This window comes from Rhincodon typus, chromosome 11, assembly GCF_021869965.1.
Source record: "Rhincodon typus isolate 14 chromosome 11, sRhiTyp1.1, whole genome shotgun sequence".
NCBI classification, from domain to species: Eukaryota; Metazoa; Chordata; class Chondrichthyes; order Orectolobiformes; family Rhincodontidae; genus Rhincodon; species Rhincodon typus.
Genome location: NC_063342.1, coordinates 43,335,825 through 43,357,278, shown reverse-complemented (window position 1 = coordinate 43,357,278; position 21,454 = coordinate 43,335,825). Strand labels below are relative to the sequence as shown.

Sequence of the window (21,454 nt, the reverse complement as noted above, 5' to 3'; positions counted from 1 at the left end):
TTCATTTTCTGATCACTTCTGACTCCCAGGAGTATTGTATACTTTAGTCCCGAATTTGTTTCATTTTGCCCCTGAACTAACCATTATTATAACCAGCTTTGTAAAATTTCAAACTTCTGATATTTGTTCAGCTCTAGTGCCTGGCTTTATACTGTGCAGTAGCTGTCTTCCTTTTAATTACTGGATAGCAACAAAACTGTTTATGCACACATTGCTTTCCTAGTCTGTCACACCTAACACTTATTGAGAAATATCATAAAATAGAGATTAGGACATGATTTAATCTTAGTGTGGGGATAGTTGTCATGTTGTGTGCATAAAGTCCTGAAGGTGTGTCATGCACTTCTGCAATTCATTCCAATTCTTTTTACTGATCTATATTGTATTGTTTTTCTTGAAAGTGTTTTTTTTTTCAGAATTGCCAAGCAAAAGACCGCTAGTGCTGGAGAAATTATTTTTCCTTTTGAACATATTTTGGCAATATTAAATATCTCCAATTGAAAAAAAGGTCATCAGTGTGATATGATAACTGTTTCTTTGCTCATGCTGCCTGTTCCTCTGGATTTTTCCACCTTTTACTGTTCTTACTCCAGTTGGAAACATGAGCAGGTGCAACATCAATCTTTGTCTCTCATGCCAAATGCTATAACCCCAGTCATGTAAAGACATCACATACAGAATAGAGGTCAATGTTTCTACCTGCTGCAACACCTATCTTCATGGCCTTAAGGTTTTCAAATTAGTGCTACATCTAGTGTTTGCAGCCCATGTTCACAAAGCATGTGCTTCAAACTTTCTCATTATTTTGATGCAAAATCAGCCACAAATAATGTTCATTCCAGCAGTTTCAGCTGTATTTTAACTCAAGTTTCTGAAGTAGAAAGACATTGCATTAACCCACTCCCCTCTACCTAGTGCTTAAATTAATATTGGTAAGTTTTTTTTTAAATTTTCATCTGCAATGACCAAGACTCTGCATAGGATCGGAGCAATTGAAAATCTGTCCACAAGATTCTCTGATCCAGCACATGAAGCCCCTGCCAGGTTGTTTGGTTGTATACAAACCTGATTCCTGATTTCAAGTCTTTTAAGTGCCTGGAGGTTGAAAGAAGACTTGTCCTAATTGGTGAATTGACTACTCCTAGACGAACACTTTCACAACGATCAAACAGACTTACTGTGTCCTGTAGACCTTGATATTTTAGATACCTAACATTGAATTTTCACATATTAAATATAATGGTTAAATTGAGTGGCCATCTTAGATTTATGAGACTTGATCAGTTTGTAGTATATTAAAGTAACTTCCTTGTTCTCATGATTTGTATTTTTAGGGGAATTTGGAGAGGTCTGTAGCGGTCGGCTAAAGACACCTGGAAAAAGGGAAATTCCTGTCGCTATTAAGACCCTAAAAGGAGGTTACATGGATAGGCAACGAAAGGATTTCCTCAGAGAAGCTAGCATCATGGGCCAATTTGACCACCCTAACATTGTTCGTTTGGAGGGAGTTGTAACAAAAAGTATTTTACTTTTCTTATATTTATGTGCATTTATGCTGGTTGAAATATGGCAACATGTTGATATATAACCATGAAGTATACATAGTGTGCAACTAGTATTTGGATGACAATTCTTTTGCACTGTAAAGTTAACTCAATTAGTCCAAAATGTAGTATTCATTGTGGGATGGGGAGATGAGATTGTGGTAGTGGCATGGCATACAGACAGGGCTGCAAAAATGTGACAGGGATCAGCAGAATATACAGCATCTGAAGGTTGTGGAGTCACTTAAAAGTTTTTTGCTCTTAAAACTTTTAAAAGTATTAAAAGTTAATAGGGAACCACTGTGGCTTTTCTTTCCAGCTAACGTAAATTAATAATAAAATGATTGTGAAAATGCAAACCCGCAGCCACCTCAAACTGACCAACATGGTGTCCTAAGAATGGATTTATTGCTTGTTCCTGACCACTCCCTTCCCCGTCCTTCCACCCCACTACCCTTCCCCACCCCATCCCCAAGGCTTGCCTGTATTACAATCAGAATTCAACAGGTTCTAATCAGGTTTAACATACTTAAAATCGTAACACCTCAACCAATACAGACCCACACATTTTAGGTGTCTTAAAATTACTATTAAATTGACCATGGAAAATATCACACATGCAGAATTATGTGCATAATCGGAGATCAGAATTCAATTTGAGATTAAAGAGAAAACATGTCTATGTTTGATTTTACTTTAGTGTGCACATTGAATTGGAATTCATTTCCGTAAGATAAATGGTTATCTATCAATAGGTATAGATCAATTAGTACATGCCCTGTTAAAAAAATTCATAGTTTACATGTGCTTCATGTGTGATGTTCTTCTGTGTTGTGTCTGTGTGCCTGTGCAACATATGTACCAATTTCAAATGCTATTTTGTTTTAGATCACAATGGCCATAAAGGAGTTCAGCAAGTTGAATTGTATTGTGGAATATTGTGTGTTTTACTAGTCAGTTTGGTTTCTGTGTTTTTCAGGTATAAAAAGATGTAACACTGTTCAATTTGGTCATGGAATACAATCTGTGATGCTTTTAGCCCACTGGTGAATTAATGCTGCACATTTCTTTTGGCATTAATTGCATAATGCCTGTAGAAAGACCATTCTGTAACATTTGATCCCAATGAACAGAGCAGATATAGGACCTACACCTCTCAAGATTTTTCAGTGACTTCTCATTAAAATTAAGTTTTGTTCATAAATACAGAACCTTTTCTGTTGAAGCAAGACCACTGGGTGTGAGTGCTACTAGAACTCCAGCTTCACTACAATTGAGAAAGGCACTGGCACCATGTGCTGTTGAAGCCGAAGGCCCAAGGTCATACCAGGCACTGGGTCACTTAGTTTGGGCTAAGACCAAGTTTCACTGAACTCTCTCACTCCTCTGAAATTCTTTGTCCTTTATTTTAGCATCCATGGAGTAAATGTCTTTGTTAAAATATAAGAATAACCAAAACTCATAAATGGATTAGTAGTACCACACTGTGCTATTTCAACCAAACAGAACTGGTATTCAAATGAAGTACACTGTAGTATTATTGATTTGCTGTAAGTGGAGCTTAAGTTCAAATATACTAAATTACAATGACACTATTTGTTCTTTATTAGTGGATTAACTCCAATATTATTGCCTCTATGAAAAGTTTCAAAAAGTTTCAGGTGCCTATAAATTGCTAACCTCTTTAATATAATAAGAAGTCAATATGCTGTGGTTAAGGGGTACAGCTTTTGTTCAGCCTTCAACTCTTTGTAGATGTAATATGAGAATCTGATAGAAGTGGGAATGCCAGGCATTTCTTGTTTCTCTCCCTTCCAACATATAAACAAGACCCAACTGGAAAGATTGTATCAGAGATAGTAGGAACTGCAGATGCTGGAGAATCTGAGATAACAAGGTGTAGAGCTGGATGAACACAGCAGGCCAAGCAGCATCATAGGAGCAGGAAGGCTGACGTGAAAGATGATCCCTAATACAACTGGAGTCCATATATGGAGGATATCATTTCTTTTTAAGGTCTTCGATTTTCTGAAGACAAATTGAAACCATCAAGTGCCAAATCCATCAATTTTTGATATGTTTCTCTCTTGGAATGCACAGAATGGTGCGATTAGAAGAACTCTTACTCTTATTTACTTATGACCATGTGGGTCCTCAAGGATATTTTAAATTTTTGTCTTCAGCAATTTTATGTTTTTTTTAATGGCTTATTTACTTTCGCTCTAAAATCAGTCTTACTTCTTTGTCAGTACAGTAATCCATTTCATTTCCAGATTTTTCTTCATGTTTCCTTCTGCTTGTACTTTACCTTCAGGCCATTACTTGCTTGTCCCTGACACTGCTCATCACCTCTTAAGACGTGTCATGTCTCTCACTACAGTTCTGTTATAGCTTGAAGCTACTACCCTGCTGTTCTACACAATAGACATGTCAACTAAACTGACTATGCCCTTGAGATTTCAGACATCAGCAAATGACACCAGTAACATCATTATTCATTGACAAGAATGTGCCTGCCTGCAATTTACCATTTTGAAGATAACTCCTTTAGAATGATAAAATATTAGACGTAGGGTGACATTTTCATTCATTGACAATCCTTAGTGACATATGATATGTACTTTTTGATCTTTGGCAAGTTATTACTATTTTTGGAAAATAATTGTGAAAAGTTACATTCGAGCTGTGCAGAGATTGGAACTGAATTTGATTATCTAGATACACTGGACCTTCTGAGTGAAAGACCTTTGTTCTTTTTTATATTGAGGTCATGAGATAAACAAGAGAACATTCTCCCTTCCAGATAACAAAGGAATTGTTAGATATGTGCCAATTCTGAACTACAGCCAACAGAGCTTTTGCGATTTTCTTAGAGGTGACACTGATATATCAATGTGTATCAGCCGTACAGATGCATTGATATAGTTTATTTTCTTGTCTTGTTTTGGCACTGAATGTAGTGTGTTTATCCAAAAATACTACAAGCCAAACTATTAAACCAAATAACGCTAGCTCATTAATGCATGTTAAAGTACATGCTAATTAACTCCAAGTGTCCTTTTGTTGGAAAATGAATTAGACATATTAATAATTATTGAAATGTCTTTCAAAATCCTGAATTTAAGATTCAATGCCAATTGGATGTCTGCCCATTTTCCCCATTGTTTTATTCTTAGTACTTGTAGCTGCAGTAATAGTTACTATAGCACTATGGGGTGGATTTTCCTTTGATTTGCACTCAGGTTTTGCTTATCTCCCAGATGCAAGGCAAAAAAAAGGTGGAGATCTGGATCCCCATGACTGCCAGGCGCAGGGGGAGTGGGTTATGGAATGCTTCCATCTTCAGCAAGGATAAGGCATGGAGCTATAATCTTATAAGGTGAAAGTAACTTCAGCTCACAGCATACTTCATTTTATTGAGTCTGTAGCTGATTTCAACCCACCTTCGAATCTGAATTTTTTACTGTATTCTTTCTCAGAACATGAGTGTCACTGAAATATCATATAAGTCTACATTTATTGCCCATTCCTAATTGCCCTTGAGAAGATGGTGATGAGCCATTTTCTTGAAACACCTGCAGTCCATGTGGTGTAGATGTACACCCAGAATTGTTGGGAAGTGAGTTCCAGGATTTTCACCCAGCAACGGTGAAGAAACAACAATATGGTTCAAAATAGGATGGTGTGGGCTTGATTGGGAATTTGTACATGGTGATGTTTTCATGTGATGATAGTGTGCTGTTTTACCTGATGTGGCTATGTTTCTGTTATCCCTTGTAATATTAGAAACTGGGTGTCGATACCATGGTAATGAAGAATCCAGTGGACATTTGTTACAGCTGTCATACATAATCATTACATCACTCTGGTACATTGGTTTCTGGGCTAACATTAAACTATTAAGTTACATGGAGCAACATTCTTCCAGTAGTTTCACATGATCCTGAGGTAGGATGGAGTTTGAGATCTTTATATCCTCATCACAGGCTATCGTACATTAATATCATGGGCATGTCTCTTTTAGGTATGCTGACACACTGATCTTGAGATATGACATATTAGGCAACATCTGCTGACCTTGTCTTGTGATACACAAGAAGGAGCAGTTGACAAGCATCCATATTGCCTATTTTATTATTGAGCCGAACATTGGGACAGTCTTCAGGTAGCAGCCATTATCCCTTTTGCAGGTCTTTTCCCTGTTACAGTTTCCTTCCCACCCATCCGTTTTTGCAGCAAATTGTTCCAATGTTTGTACCTGTGCTGTATATAATTGGACAAAATTGCAATGTACAAAAACAAGCAGATTTATTTTTGTTAAACAGACTGAAGTTTGTGTGTCTTCTGACCACTTAGCTTGAAGGTTGTGGGAGTGGGGATGGAAATTGGTTTGCGTGATCTTGCACATAGTGGTGAAATCTTGAATTAACATTTGATTATTAGAAGAGTTAAGACATACAGGGTAGATGAAATAACTTTAGATCACATTCAGCAGCCTCAGTTAATATACTGGTGACTCATTCTAAATTAGTTTTTTTTTGCACTTTTGATTATTATGGGGAAAAAATGCAAATGTTAGCACTGGAATAAGCTTCAATCAATTATAATATCATTAAATGTGCATTGGTCACTTCAGGGTAAAAACAAAACTCACCACCATGGGGGTCCACAATTTCCAGGTTACAAATGAATGCAGTGTCATGGCTCACACCTCACAGGACATGCAAAAGTTGCTCATCCTTTTCAGCACCTCGTGTCTGTTGCTTGGCCTACCCATAAACAATGACAAGATGAAAATCATCCACCAACCTTCCCTGAAATAGTTGCGAATCTCCCAGACAAACTACATAGATGGGGTAGCTCTAGAGTATGTGAAGCATTTATCAGATCTCAGCAGCCACTTCTCCAGAAGAACTATCATGAATGAAGTAATCCAGGACTGAGTCAACTGTGCCAACTGTGCTACCTAATATAGTCTATTAGGTATGATTCTGTGAGGGTAATTACGTCATACAATTGCTGGACTGGTCTGGTGGAGAGCTCTTCACAAACACCTAGATATTATTAAAGAGGATTCTGCAGAATCAGCAGGTCTGCATGTACCGTTGACTTTTGCCTGTCCCTGGGTCGACGACAGGTGATATGTCCAATTTCATTGCTTTCTTATTTCCTTGCAGCTGTTAGTTACAGCTTGGTAGACCATTTCAGAGGGCACTTAAGTGTCAACCACCTTACTGTTGTTCAGCAGTCACCTGAAAGAACCTCAATGAACCAGCCGGATTTTTAACAGCAATTGACAATGGTCTCATGGTCACTATTAGACTGATATTTTAGTTCCAAATGTTTTTAGTAGTTGAATTCATATTTGACCATCTGCTATAATATGATTCCAACCCATGTCCCCAGAACATTAATTTGGATCTGTGGATTACTAATCCAATGAAGATGATATTATGCCACCACCTCTCCTGTAGCCCTGCAAATTTTTCCCTTTCGGATAATGATCCAATTCCCTTATGAAATACTCTATTGATGCTTAAGTCAAGTTGCCATTGTCTTCCCAGACCGTAGGGCTGCTCTGTCAGAAGATGGTGATTTAACCTGAGAGCCATCATACCTCAGGTGAGGGGAGAGGTTGAGAAGGAGAGTCCTTTGTGGCAATGTCAGCTGGTGATGGGAATTGAATCCATGCTGTTGGCATCACACTTCTTCACAAACCAACTGTCCAGCCAACTGAGGTAAATTGACAACCATTATTGATACTAAGTTCACCACACTCTCAGGCAGTGCAGTCAGTTAACACTTTACTCAATATACACTAAAGTTGATGTCATTACAATACATATATTCAGAAGAGTAGGGATTCTAGAACCAACTCCTGGATCTTGCTACAAACCATTCTCCAGCCTGAAAAATATTCATTCAGTGTTACTATTTATTTCTGGTCAAAATTACTACTGTCCCTTTTTAGCCCAGCTGCTGTGCCTTAGCTCAGTAGTTTGTTTTGCAGCATTTTATTAAATGTCCTTTGAAATTCCCTGCACACCACATTGATTGGATTACCCACATCAACCCTCATTATTACCTCACCAAAGAATTCAAGCATGTTAGTTAAACATATTTTATTCTTAATAAATCTAAGTGTCTTAGTTTAATTATCCTGCATTTGCCCAAATGACTCTTTATTTTGTCTGGAAATATTATTTCTGAAAGCATCTCTACCAACAATGTTAAAACAATTGCCCTGAAGTTGCTGGGCTTATCTTTACAACATTTTTTGAGCAAGAATATAACATTTGCATTTTTGTACTTCTTTGGCATCATACCTCAGTCTGGGAAGATTGGAAAGTTATGACCACTGCATTCACAATTTCCACTCTCGTATCCTTCAGTTTCCTTTTACACATCTTGTTCAATCCTTGTAGCTTAAGTACAGACAGATTATTCAATAACTCCTTCTTACCAATTTTAAACAATTAAAGTACCTAAATTACCACCCTTTTTCTGTGACTTCTGCCATATTTCTTTCTTTGGTAAAGACAGGTACAAAATGTCTATTAACTCCGCTATACCCTTTTTCTTCATGTGTGAATCTCCCTTCTGGCTCCTAATTCACATACTCCTCTTCCTACTGCCCTTTTACTGCTTATATGCCTATGGAAGACTTTAGGATTTATTTTTATGTTAGCTTCCAGTTTCTTCTCATAGTCTCTTTCTGCTTGTCTTATTTGCTCTGTCAACTTTCCTCTGAAATTTCAATATTGAGCCTAATTCTCAATTGTATTATTCACCTGACATCTGTCATCAGCACACTTTTCTTACTTCATCTTAATCACTATCTCTTTCATGATACAAGAAGCTCTGGATTTTTGTCCTATCTTTCTCATTGTGGGAATATACCCTGACTGTACAAACATATTTTTTTTGAAGGCAGCCCATTGTTTAGTTGCAGTTTTGCCTAGCAATCTCTGATACTAGTTTATCTCAGACAGTACCATTCTTGCCCCTTTGAAGTTGACTTTGCCACAGTTAATTATTTTTACTCTGAATAGCTGCCTAAACCTTATAATACAATGTTTACTTTTCTGCAAACTGTTCCCCTACTGAAACTTAATCCACTTGGACCAACTCATTCCAAGAACTAAGTAAAGCAATGCTTCCTTGCCATGGGAAATTGCCATTCCTATCCCATCATAATTTTCCTAAATGCATTCTAGGAACTCTTCAAAACCGAAAGAACTACTGATGCTGTAAATCAGAAACAAAAATAGAAATTGCTGGAAAAGCTCAGCAGGTCTAGCAGCATCTGGACTTAATGTTTCAGGTCGAGTGACCCTTCCTCAGAACTGTTCTGCAAATTGGCTCCTGAAAAATATTTCCCTGCCACTGCCATTAAACTAACCTATAGTTGATGCAGTTAGGTTCACAATGTTTTGTCAGAGGTGTAACATTTGTAATTGTCCAGTTCTTGAGCATCACCCTGAGTCTACCCTCTCAATATTTCCTCCTTCGCACTAGCTTGAGACATACTGACTACAATGAGGAATGTAATTGTACCATTTGGTGTTCATTACTTATAGCAATTAGATTCTTTCTCTGTCCCCTCTAAGACAACTGCCCTCTCCAAACCAGAAATGACTTTCAGCCACCACACTCATGAATAGAAATAAAGTCAGCAGTTTTCAACTTGGAGATCTACCAATCTTCTAAGACTGAAAAGAATGCATTCTGTGAAAATAGACCACCTGAATTCATGTAGTCAGAGACTTTTGGAGGGAGGTGGGCTATAGGAAAGGAAATTATACACATGAATGTATAGATATATTAATAATGGGGAAAAAAAAGCTTTGGGGGAGTTGTATAATGATCCAGGGCCCTGAAAGGATTAATGTTAAGGAGTGCCTGAAATACTCATATTGGATTACTGGGAGCACAGCTCAGGATCTCGAGAGAGGAAGCCTACCCTCTGGGTCTCCATCTCCGTCTCTGTAACAATGGCTATCATATTAATGTAACATTTTCTGGTCTCAGATTTATCACTATGGTAACTGAAACAAGGGTGGCAACACTCAATATAAATGGTTCCGCAGCCCTGGTCTGAGTAATTGGAACTGACCGGTGATGCTGTTCAAGACTCCACAGGAAGTCAAACTCAGGCTACTTGCCTTGTTGGCAGATGTTCTGATATTTCCTGGGAGAGGAGAATGAATTAAATATAGGGTGGGGTATTGATGATTGTGCCTTCTGTGTTATTGGGTAGCACTGTTGTTGTTCTGCTCCGATGGGAAAGTGACTATTAGAAGCCAATAAAAGCATATCCATTGTTGGCAGCCACAGAGGTCACTGGAGAATTCTATCCTAACAGCTTCTCTACTTGTTAATTGCTGATTTCCAAAAGGGTTACTTTCATAGATTTAATAGACCCACAAATTTGAACTTTTTTACTGAATGGTTTAGAATTCTGTCTGATACTAGTCCATAATCTCTTCTCAGTTTTCTGCAACTATCAACATTGTAAATCACACTGTCCTTCTCTGATGCCTTCTCTCCATTTTCCACGAGGGCAACTGTTGTTCCCAATTTCCACATTTATCCATTTCCATTGAAACTGCAGCTCTCCCTGCCATAGCTGTATCCCCTTCCTCACTGACACTCAATCCTTGGTAACATCATCTGCAAGCAAAAGCCTGTATCTACTTGTAAACTGATCACAGTGAGCTGCATTGGAGATCAGCTGAGGAAGGCAGTTTACCAGAGCAACATCAGTGGAATTCCATGCTAATGACTCCTGTGTTTGCTGTGGAACATGAATACTTTGGAGGCAGTGGCCGAGATAGGAACAGATTTGGAAATCAGAGTTAGCACTGGAGTAATTCAGCACACAAAGGGGAAAATACCCTATGTGAGCAAAGACCCAGGAAAGTGGCTCGCAGACAAAATACTGAACAGAATTGTAAGTCACGTATAGAAGCATAAGAATGATCTTGTGTTCTGTCTCACAGTCAATATGTCAGTATACCTTTAAGAGACATGTTCATGATAGTATCATTGTATCATAGCATATGATTGAGTTTGTAAACTCTCTACCCTAGCCAGGGAATCATTTGAAGCTGAACATATTGCTGGAAGCATGCAGCTCAATGCCTCTCTGACATAATCTAATAACCTAAGGTTACTTATGTGCCTGAGCATGTAATGTTATACATAATTATCTGCTGTCATAAATGCCTGATGATTTCTTCAACACCATAATATTCACACCCACTTTTGTGTGTTACAGGAAATAACATAAGCATTGCTGCATGAGGAAAAATATTGTTTTGGAGGTAAAATCACATCAGATGGCGTCCAAAGTGTACTCCAGGAAGCAGATTTACAGAAGCAGTCAGATTAGTGGTCACCAGATGTAGGTGGAGGTTAGCCAGCGAGGTCAGTACAGCAGCAGAATGACTGATTTGTAAATGAAGTTACGGTGAGCTTTGCCATGTTGTAGACAGAAGACGGAGGCTAGTGCAGAGGAAATTGGGAGATGAGGTGAGGATAGGAGGACAAAGGGGTGCCGACAGACTCAGCTCCTAGTCAGTTGAGCTCAATAGGTGTGGCCTCCATGTGTTCTACAGTATGATCATTCTCATTCTGGCTGTATTGCTTCTTCTCTGGAATGTTTCTTATCACTGGAGATAAGTATGTGCTAGTTCTCAGATTTCACTGATTATAATATTTATAAAGAGAAATAAAAGCATAGAAGCTGTTTAATAACATAAGCATGAACTGAAAGATGAAAGTAAAAACACCACACCCTGAGGGATAATAGACGTCTATACAAATTTAATGCTGTTTGTAATGACATTATTTTCAGCTGCCGTGTCCTAGATTGGACTCCAAAATCCCTTGCTGCAAAAGAAAATGTAACAGATGATGTCCAAATATTATTTGTGCACATATTGATGTTCCCATTTCAAATAATTAAAAGCTGTAGTTAGTTTTTACATTTTCCTTATTTGGAGCTTGTTGCTCAAACAAGCAGCTTTTCAAATGATTTGTCTGTTGTGGTCAGCTGCAGGTGGTATATGGACTATTGCATAGAAATAGCACAGTGAAGTGAGATAAGCGAATTCAAAGTCTTATAAAACACAACAGATTTATCTGACATCAGGAGAGCTTTATCAATTACTGTCAACTGCATTAATATTTAATGCATGCAAGACACTGCTTAAAACCTGAGCCTTTTTCTAACAAGCAAGAGATGGCTGTGAATATTGAAAAGTATAGCTCTATTTAAAGCATATGGTGCATATTTTTACATAAAGAAGGACAAGTGCATTCAGAATTCAGTTCTATAATTTCCACAGCAACCTATTCAATATTACATATTCTGAAGATTTTGTTTGTGATTTGAATACAAATTGCCGGAAAATCATTTATGCTACACTACTGACAGTAAAAAGAAAAGTGGCTTCCAGTTGTTACCCTCCAGATTTCTGGAAACCATATCAAAGGGAGTTATGTCACTTCCAGTGACTATTGATGACAGAGATGAAGAGGAGTATTCTTTCAGAGTGTGATAAATCTTTGGAATTCTTTTATGTCAGAGAGATGTGGTGGCAGTGTCATTGAATACATTCAAGGCCAATATTCTTGAACAGTAAAAACATTAGGTGTTATGGAAACATGCAGGCAGGTAGAATTGAGGCAAAATCAGACCAGCCATGATCTTATTGAATGATAGACCAGGCTGAAGGGGCCAAATGGTCTGCACTTGTTCCTATATTCCTCCATCCACAAACTTGTTGTATACCTTCCACATGATTATCCTTCTCACCAATAAAGGCTTAGACAGGGCCATACAGATATACAGATCTCACACTCAAATGTAGTGAGATTAATGTTAAAATGTATGGGTCCTGGAAATTTATGGTCATCCATTGTAGAGCGCACTAATAAATGGTAGGGTCCTACCAGCGATCAGTTGCTCTACTTAATGTTTTTCCACTATATCTTGTAAAGGGAGCAGCATCTGAGCCGTGTCTTTCCTTCTTTCCTGTTCATTCAGTGTATGAGGAAGTGCATACATTCTCTGAAGTGTACCATTGGGCAGACCTGAACCACGCACTAGGGAGAACCAAAAACAAAGATTGCTCCTCTTGTGCAGAAACCCAGTGCAGGATTTTCCCTTTTTGCAATCAGGTGTCAAATACAAGTTCTAACCCCTGATCCATGTCCAAAACTGTCACCAGACTCCAGTTATTCTGAGATTGGTCAGTGCATGTGCAGTGGGTGCACAATTAAGGATGGCACCAGGAGGCTGCCTCCATTTCCACAATGCTGCAACAAGCCCTCAAGCTGATTGGAAAATTCCCGCTACCATCTGATTTGTTGTTTCAAATGGCTTGTGAATTCTGCTTACAAAAATAGACCACCCCAAAAGTTTACTCCTTCCAGTTAGGACAGCAGATGTTGAACACCTTAAATATTTCTATTTCACAATGTGTTAGAATGCCTCCTGCTCCCTACTTAATTAAGTCCAACTTGTCAAAATTGATTGCTTTCACTTTACGTCTTTGGCTTTATTGGTCTTAAATGACCTCTTAATTACCTTATTAATTTCACTTCTGCTTGGGGATAGTTAGTGGCTCCAATGCTGAGTTAGCTTCCAAGAGAATGGCATGGGCAGGATAGTGCCAGGAAACCAGCTTACTGACTAGTGGCACAAAATAAGCTGGCTGTTCACCTCAGTTCTCACCTCCCCCCCACCCCATATCAGAATCAAAATCCTGACCTAAAAGAAATGTGGCTGGGAATTGGGCACTGTGTTAGCTGTGGTGCTTGTGCCCACCAACACCGAGTGAAACTCATTTATTATTAATGTTCAAGTATATGAACAAGGCACAAGAGTAGGCCACTCAGTACTTTGAGCCTGTTCCAACATTCAATAAGATCATGAACAAAAACAAAGTTGCTGGAAAAGCTCAGCAGGTCTGGAGGCGTCTGTGAGGGAGAAAACAGAGTTAACGTTTCGGGTCTGGTGACCCTTCCTTAGAACTGAGGAACTTATCTTCAATAAGATCATGGCTGATCCGATTTTAAGCTCAACTCTACATTCCTGCATACCCCCAATAACCTTTTATCTCCTTGGTAATAATCAAAAATCTATGTACCTCTGCCTTAAAAATATTTAAAGATCCTACATCCACTGTCTGTGGAGAAAGAGAATTCCAAATACTCTGAATCCTCTGGGAGAAAACAATGCTTCCTCATCTTTATTTTATATTGGTGTGGCCTTATTTTTAAGCTAAGACCCTGGTTCTAAATTCTTCCACAAGACGAAACACTCTTTCAAAGGTCACCGATCAAGTCCCCTCAGGATCTCAAATATTTGACCATTTATCTCATTTTCTGATAATTAAGGCAGGTATTTTTTAACTAAATCTGTCTGCAGTTTGGTCAGTTCCTTGGCACTGAAGCTTTTACTCCTACAATTGTGTCTCTAGAGCCATAGAATGTGTGCTTTATGTGATGTTCTACTTTTTTTTTGCACATCTGTAGGTAGGCCAGTGATGATAGTGGTTGAATATATGGAAAATGGATCCCTGGACTCATTTCTGAGGGTGAGTCAGCTGACACACTTAAAATAAATACAATGATTATTTATGAACAATTATCAGACCTGGAATTATTTGTTGGAAATAAATTTTCAGAAGCTATTCCACATATTGACAAATACACAATTGTGTTTTCCCACCAACTTATTCAACTGCCATATTTTTCATATTGTAGGACATAACTGATGAGTTGACATTTGAATGTAATTATTAAATCTTTGAGGCTTTAAAATAATGGGCTTTAGGAAACTGGTATTCAAATGCACACATTAATTTCACAGATACACATTAAATGCCTTAAAGATGAGTGGCTGGTGTGCTGTTGGTGATGTGGGCCCCTAATGCTGGTAGGGAGCCTTGATTTATAACATTACCACCACCACCTCACAGGGCAATCTCTTCCTATTGTAAGCAGAGAGGCCCATCCCTGATCTTATCCCATGTTATAGGATTGTTTTCCTTTCAAAAAAAAATTAAGATTTTGAGCTTAAAAAATCGTATTGTACCTGTTTGCCCTGCAGCAAGTTCATTAAGAAGGTTTGCATGTCTGAACAGCTGACAGGGCACCTCAACTAACTGCTGTACAAATCAGAGATTTAGGCACACACTGGACACAACATCTGAATCATTAATTTCAGTGGACAATAACAATCATATGCACTGTGTGTCCTGATTTTACATTTCCACTGCCATTGACAAAGCCCCATGTCAGCAATGGCACATAAAAAGATCAACATGCAATCTGACGTGAAATACATTGGTTCCATCTTTGTGAGGATTTGAACATTTATGGAAATTCCGACAGCGGTAATAATGGAGGAGAAATTTATTTGTGTGTTTACTCATGCTGCATTGATTTCCTTGGGGAAGACTGTGCTCTTGGCCCCTTCTTGTGGAGGCTTCACGAGTTTCTGTAGTGATGAAAATACAAGTCAGACAAATAGCAACCCTCACTGCTGCCTGCCCTTGAGGAACTGATGTCGATATGCAGAGGAAGCAATGTTGTGAGAGTACTTTTCACCTACGTCTGAAGGCGTAGAGGAGAGCAAATGCAGTGTTGAGGATTAGAATCGTGTATGGGGTAATTGGGAAAATGGCATCAAGGCAATGCATGGGGCAACATTCTTAGCTTGGAGAGAATAGAAAACTGGAAAAAGGTTTGAGCAAAAGGTGAGAATAATGGCCTAGATCTTCTGATTACCTTTGGAACAGATCCAACTGATGGTAATCCTATTGAAGATTGCTCATTTACCTATCAGTGATTTCTTTTTAAGATCAAGCTTCCTTATCCAACCTGCCCTAATTGCCTCCATCATGGGAAAATTATTAGGAAACTACTCAATAAAGAATCAGCCTTTTCATGGCATTAGCTGTTGTCACTCAGTAAGTCGAAAGTGGTTGCAGTTCCCAAAACCAGCTTTCTTCCAAGGGAAGTAATGGCTGGTAGGTAAGTGGGGGGTGTGTTTGCCAGGTGGGCGATAGGATACTTGGATGAAGGGGTACGGTGCCAAGCACACACAAGTGTAGAATGCTAGGTGATTGTGTGAGGGGTTAGGGTGGCAGATAGTTAAGAAGGTAGGGTGCCATGTGAGCGCGTAGAGGATTTGGGATGATAGGTGGGTGAGCGGATAGGGTGCCTGAGGGCTGAGGGGCTTAAGTAGCAGGTAAGTGGATGAAAGGGTAAGGTGATCGGATGTTAGGGAGCTGCGAGGTGTTGTTGGTCGTCCAAGATGTGGGTGTCTGTGTGAGTGGCATGTAGATGAATACAGGTTGTGGAGGCAGAATGAAGTTTAGGGCCTTTCAATTACATTGTGAGCCAGCTAGTGTGTTAGAGAACAGAAATGAGCCTTCTAATTGTTCCACTTCGCAACAACACTGCTCATGCATTCTGTTGTGACATTAAAAATACATTACAAGCCCAATCCTGTATAAAATGACTAAAATCCCTCTCAGTCATTTACGGGGTGGGTGTGTATTTCTGAGCCTCACAAATGCACAGATTGATCTTCTCAGCCCAAGTAAAATGTTGGTCTCTGTGTGTAGAAATAGGACACAAAATTAAAAAGAAATACATGAAGAAAATAGGCAAAAAGAATGTAAGTATTCACATCATGAAATGCACTAAATATTAGGAGTAAATTCCAAAAAATTAATAATGGATTGGAGAACATTGGACTACAGAGAAAAATTATGTAATTATTATGGCTATATGATTATTATGGTATCATGATTTGGCCATCCCTTATGTACTGTTACTTCAAATTACATCTAATACAACAGAAGAACTAGAGTGAAATTGCATCAACCTTTAATTCAGTAAAATTTAGTACAATAAGTTGTGTGTATTTGATGAATCATTCCATTTTATATTGTACAGAAACATGATGGACATTTTACAGTCATTCAACTAGTGGGAATGCTTCGTGGGATAGCATCTGGCATGAAATACCTCTCTGACATGGGCTATGTACACCGCGACTTGGCTGCTCGTAATATCCTTGTCAATAGTAACCTTGTCTGTAAAGTATCAGACTTTGGTCTTTCTAGAGTGCTTGAAGATGACCCTGAAGCTGCATATACTACAACGGTAAGTCAGACATCTGTCAGACATTATTATGTAGGAATGTACATGCATTATCAGCCGAATAAAAATAGTCTAAATGTGTTTGTTTAAATACAGTTGAAGTAGTTAATTATTATAGTTCTGTGGGTTACTCAAAAGATCATTTTAAGTATGTTTAAACCACTGAACTAAGTACATTAGAATTCATTTGGAAGTACAAAAATATTCATCTATATATTTGCTGATAGTTTAGATTAAGTTGCTTCATTATAGATTTAAATCTCCAGAATGTGTTTCAAATAAGATGTTACACATGCAGTCATGAACAGCAAACAGCAGTGCAATCATCTTCAGCTCAATCTTCAATTGATCTTTGGAATATGTCCAGTTCAGTAGATCTGCCACTAACTCCTGGCACATATGGTTGCCTTCTTTTCTATGTGGGATAACATCTGTATATTTGTTCCATGATCTGCCATTCATAATAATTGTGATAAATTGCTCTCCTCTGAAGTTTGTCATGGACTGGAACATAAGGCAGAGGCTGATCAGCAACATCAAACGCAGAGAACAGAGGCATTTACTTGGCATCGGTATGCCAAGATCTGTTAGATCGTTGTTGTGAAGGCGTTGAAACTTTAGGGCAAAAGCTATTACTTACTAGATCCGAAGACAGAAATCAATACAATATGAAAATGGGCAGAATCTTATAGGGGCCTAAACGATATGTCATACTGACAAGATTTGTGGTGGAATCACGCAAAAGGTCCAGGAAGGACTGTATAATGATGGCAGGGTGTCGCAGCATCTTTTATGCATGGCCCATTTCTTGCTGAGTAAAAATAAATAGCCAATTAAGGGGGATATAAACTTGTTAAACAGCTAATTACTGCCTCAACTCACAGCCATTTTGAATTAATTCTCAGCTTCTGATCTTGGCAAATGGGCTGAACAAACTAGACATCAATAATTCTTGACATGGAACTCAATGCAGGTACTTGGTGACTTCAAATCACTGCTTGTTCCAATGGACAATGTTGGACACTGGTCACCACTCTCAGGACCACTCCATGGGCATCCAAGATGCGTCAGCCTCTAGGAACCCTCAAGACACATCTCTGAACCACTCACAATACATTTCTGGACCTTGGACAGTGTTATCATCTGTCTTTTTTATGTTGCTAAAAGGACACTGTGTGCTCAGGGACACACACCCAGCTCATGGACTAGACCAGGTTGCGTCTCTGGGCTTGCTGTCAGAGTACTCACAAGCTCTGAGTATACTTCAATGGTCAAAGCATCCCTGACCTGCCCAGCTCTTTAGTGTTTTTCCCACTCAACCAGAGATACCAGGCTCCTATTACTTGACATTTAGCACAAACATGAAGCCAGGAAGTTTGTCATGGTTGTCATCAGACTTCAGCCTTTGAACAGGGGTTCCAGCGTGATAAGTCAGGGGCATCCACTGGTACCAGTTCAGGAGCTTGGATGCAGTCAGACAGCAACTTTGGGTGGTCAGAGTGTCCACATTTGGGGTGAGGAGCCAAAGGTTGGGCTGGTCACCAACCGCCATGACTGTGGTGGGATGTTTCCCTCTGGAATGAAAGAGAGCCAGGTATTACAGGAGATGAAAGTGGGTGACACAGCTGTTATTGTTGATGCAGGTTGAGACATGCCCTGAGAGAGTGAGTAGGCAACACAAAGGGCACGCAGAGTTAGTGCCGTTGAGGATTGAGGTGAGTGAGAATGAGTGAGGAAAGATATTTAACCAATAGTGACAGTTGGTAGAGCATGAGCTTGGGTGAGAGGTGGGTACAGTTGCAGAGAGAGAGTGAATGTTAAGTATCAGAGAGAAGGGTGTGGCATTTATTCTGGCTCAGTGGAGAAGATGATCTGCTTATGTTGGTGTCGAGATGACTGGGAGTACACTGACCCAGGTGGCAACCTCAGAGCAGGATGGCATGGTCTTGTGGCCTGAGCTCTGGATGAATGGTGCTTCTGTGGATGTACAATGAGCTTTTAAAGATGTCGCCGGCACCAGGAACGACAGTTCATTAGCGGATATCATTGAGTGGCAAATTGCTCCAGGAACCTCCTTAGGTAAGCACCACAGAACCCACCGTAATACCCATGTCTGTGCACATTACTCTTGGTGAAAATCACCTACAGTGGGAACAGAAGGAGCGAAGGAGGTTATCAGATCTCAAAACGGTCATCAGTGGCTGAGGGCTGAGCAGTCTTCACCATAGAGTGAGACGTGCAGATGATGAGGGACATGCCTCTATCAGGCACCATGTACAGGCTCAGCACATGCAGCAGCAACTTCCAACACCCTTCCTCTCCCAGACTCACATCAACATCTCACTGCATTCAGTACAGACCAGCATTATACCTACATGACAGATGATAAAGCAATGGTATGTGACTCTCAATGGACCCTTGGAAGTTACACAAGTAATGGTTCACCTGAGGCCAGCATTGGTCTTTTGTAACATTATTGGCACTTCAGTGATGTTGAAATTAGCAGCAATGTACAACTTGAAAGCACCAATTACATGATACAAATTGCCTTTTACTGGTATCTGAGCCCTTAGGCACGTTCATTTTTGCTGCACATAAAATTCACCCATCAATCTGACTCTGTCTCTGCTCACCTTGGGCATTGTTTCAGGCATTTTCTAGTACCACTTCATATCTAGAGAAAGGAAAGTGATGGCAGGGAACACAGCTAGTAGTGGTCACCATCAGCACCGGGCTCTGCCTGATTACCAGGTATGATCCTGCCACCCCCATCCTCCCATTTACCCATTGACCTCACACAACCCTGACGGCCCATTTCCACCCAATCCTCTCTCACCACAGTGAATTTTAACTCCAGTCCTCCCGTGCCCTGAACTTCAGAACTGTACCTTAGTAATGTCCACTCTGCTGTTTTGTGCCCACGCTGTGGAGTCCACAGTGATGGCAACTGCCAATAACCTCCCCCTCCCTTAGGCTGGCATGACCTCCAATGCTGTATCGCTGACCATCCCAAATACCTTGAGTCTCACTCTGTCGCCATACGAGCCCCCTCCTCTGCAAAGGCCTCTGTTTACCTACCCCAGCCTTAACTCCAGCACCAGGTTTAGAAGTGATTCCACTACTGCCCCAACAGACTCCCCATGAACCCTCCTGAATGATCAACAGACAAGCCTTCTTGACTGTATTTGTTCCAGAGTTCTGACTGATTCCAGCAAGCATAACCTAGACATGGCTGACCAGAGCTCTGAATGCTGCCTCAGCAACTCCCTGACTGATATTATGCAGCTCCCTGGCTTCTTGTGATGGCCCCACAGGATTGACCATTGCCCACTCCCCAGACTGTAGTCGGGTATATCCCCTGACCGTGTCAAGCCTGAGTGGACAACTGATTGTGGTTAAGCCCTTGGCCTACATGCAGATTATGCCCGTGACTATCAGTACTGGGAGCCCCTGAATGATAATGGCCTCCTCCTCGACTGGATCGTGGACCAGGCTGCACCCAGTTTCTGATGTGGCCATTTTGGTTGCATAAACATGCAGTGAGTTTGCCACTATCAGTTGAGATTGATGGCCTTGGGTATTGTGTCGCAAGGTGTCAACCCCTATGGGACAGATCCCTACTGACAAGCAGCCTGTCCGTATGTCTGCACAAAAGAGCATGTCAGTTCTGTGTACTGATGGCACTTCAGCCAGCATCAAGGCTAACAGGCACAGCATGAAAGGCAAATCATGGGTGCTGTGACCAGGCAGATACGCACTAAATAAGCAAGTGCTATGCCAATAAGTGAGCAACCATGAGATGCAGCCTTATTCATTCTTGAGCTGGTGTCTGTCTGTGCTGCCAAGTGTCTTCGCTGCAGTCTTTCAATGCTAGTTGCTGTTGCATCCTGCATCCAAGCCTGCGCTTCCTAAGAAGCCTGTCATTGTGTCAAAGCAGTTTCATTATGGTGGTGAGGAGTTATAAAATGCTGGATATCAATGTCCATGGACGAGGGGAGCATGTGAATCAGGCTCTGAGAAGTGATTTGGTCACATTAATCTGGAAGTCACTCGGAGCAGTGAGCTGGACCCACCAGGTACTTGCTCTCATTTCCATGACATGTTTGGTAAGATAGAAAATATTAATGAGGCAAGTTTAACTGTTAATAAGATGTTTAACAACCAATCAACCCCTTAATTGGTAAGTCACTGCTACCTGGTGAGGAACTTGTCATGCCATTCGTCAAAAGCATAAAAAATGGAGCAAGATACTCCCAACGTTGAGGTGAATCTTGCCAGACTTCTCGTCCAATTCTGCCATAAATCTCACACAAATGTCACTCAGACCCTAGGTGCTCCAGCCTGGCGTCTCAGCCTCTACAGTAACTCAGTTTCACTCTTAGGTCCTTTCATTCCTCCAGTGTGAACTATCAGCAGTAACAAATTGTGATTTAAAACAATCATTTGAAGCTCGATGTAAAGCTGGTAAGTGGATACAGTGCAAACTAGCATCAGATACATAAAATAAATATACATACCTTCTTTTAAGCATTCATAAAAACAGATCATACATTCTTTGCTTTCATTTAAAAATTTTCAGCATGCTCAATTTTATTCTGTATCTTCAGGTTTTCTAGAAAACAGGCTTAATTTCCTTATAATAAGCCAATTATATGTGAAAGGTGTTTATAAGTTACGCTCTATCAATGTTCCTTAGTCTGTATCCATCTTCTGTTGTGGAATTT

General features: G+C 39.9%; 1 protein-coding gene across 1 annotated transcript in view; it reads left to right on the top strand.

Moving 5' to 3' along the window:
* The window catches only part of epha6 (eph receptor A6), a 590,517-nt gene that overhangs the window by 532,963 nt on the left and 36,100 nt on the right, over positions 1–21,454 (top strand). Inside the window, exons 11-13 of the mRNA XM_048603194.1 lie at positions 1,335–1,520; positions 14,091–14,152; positions 16,524–16,733. Of these exons, the coding sequence (XP_048459151.1) occupies positions 1,335–1,520; positions 14,091–14,152; positions 16,524–16,733 (458 nt within the window). The remainder of the gene's footprint in view (positions 1–1,334; positions 1,521–14,090; positions 14,153–16,523; positions 16,734–21,454) is intronic.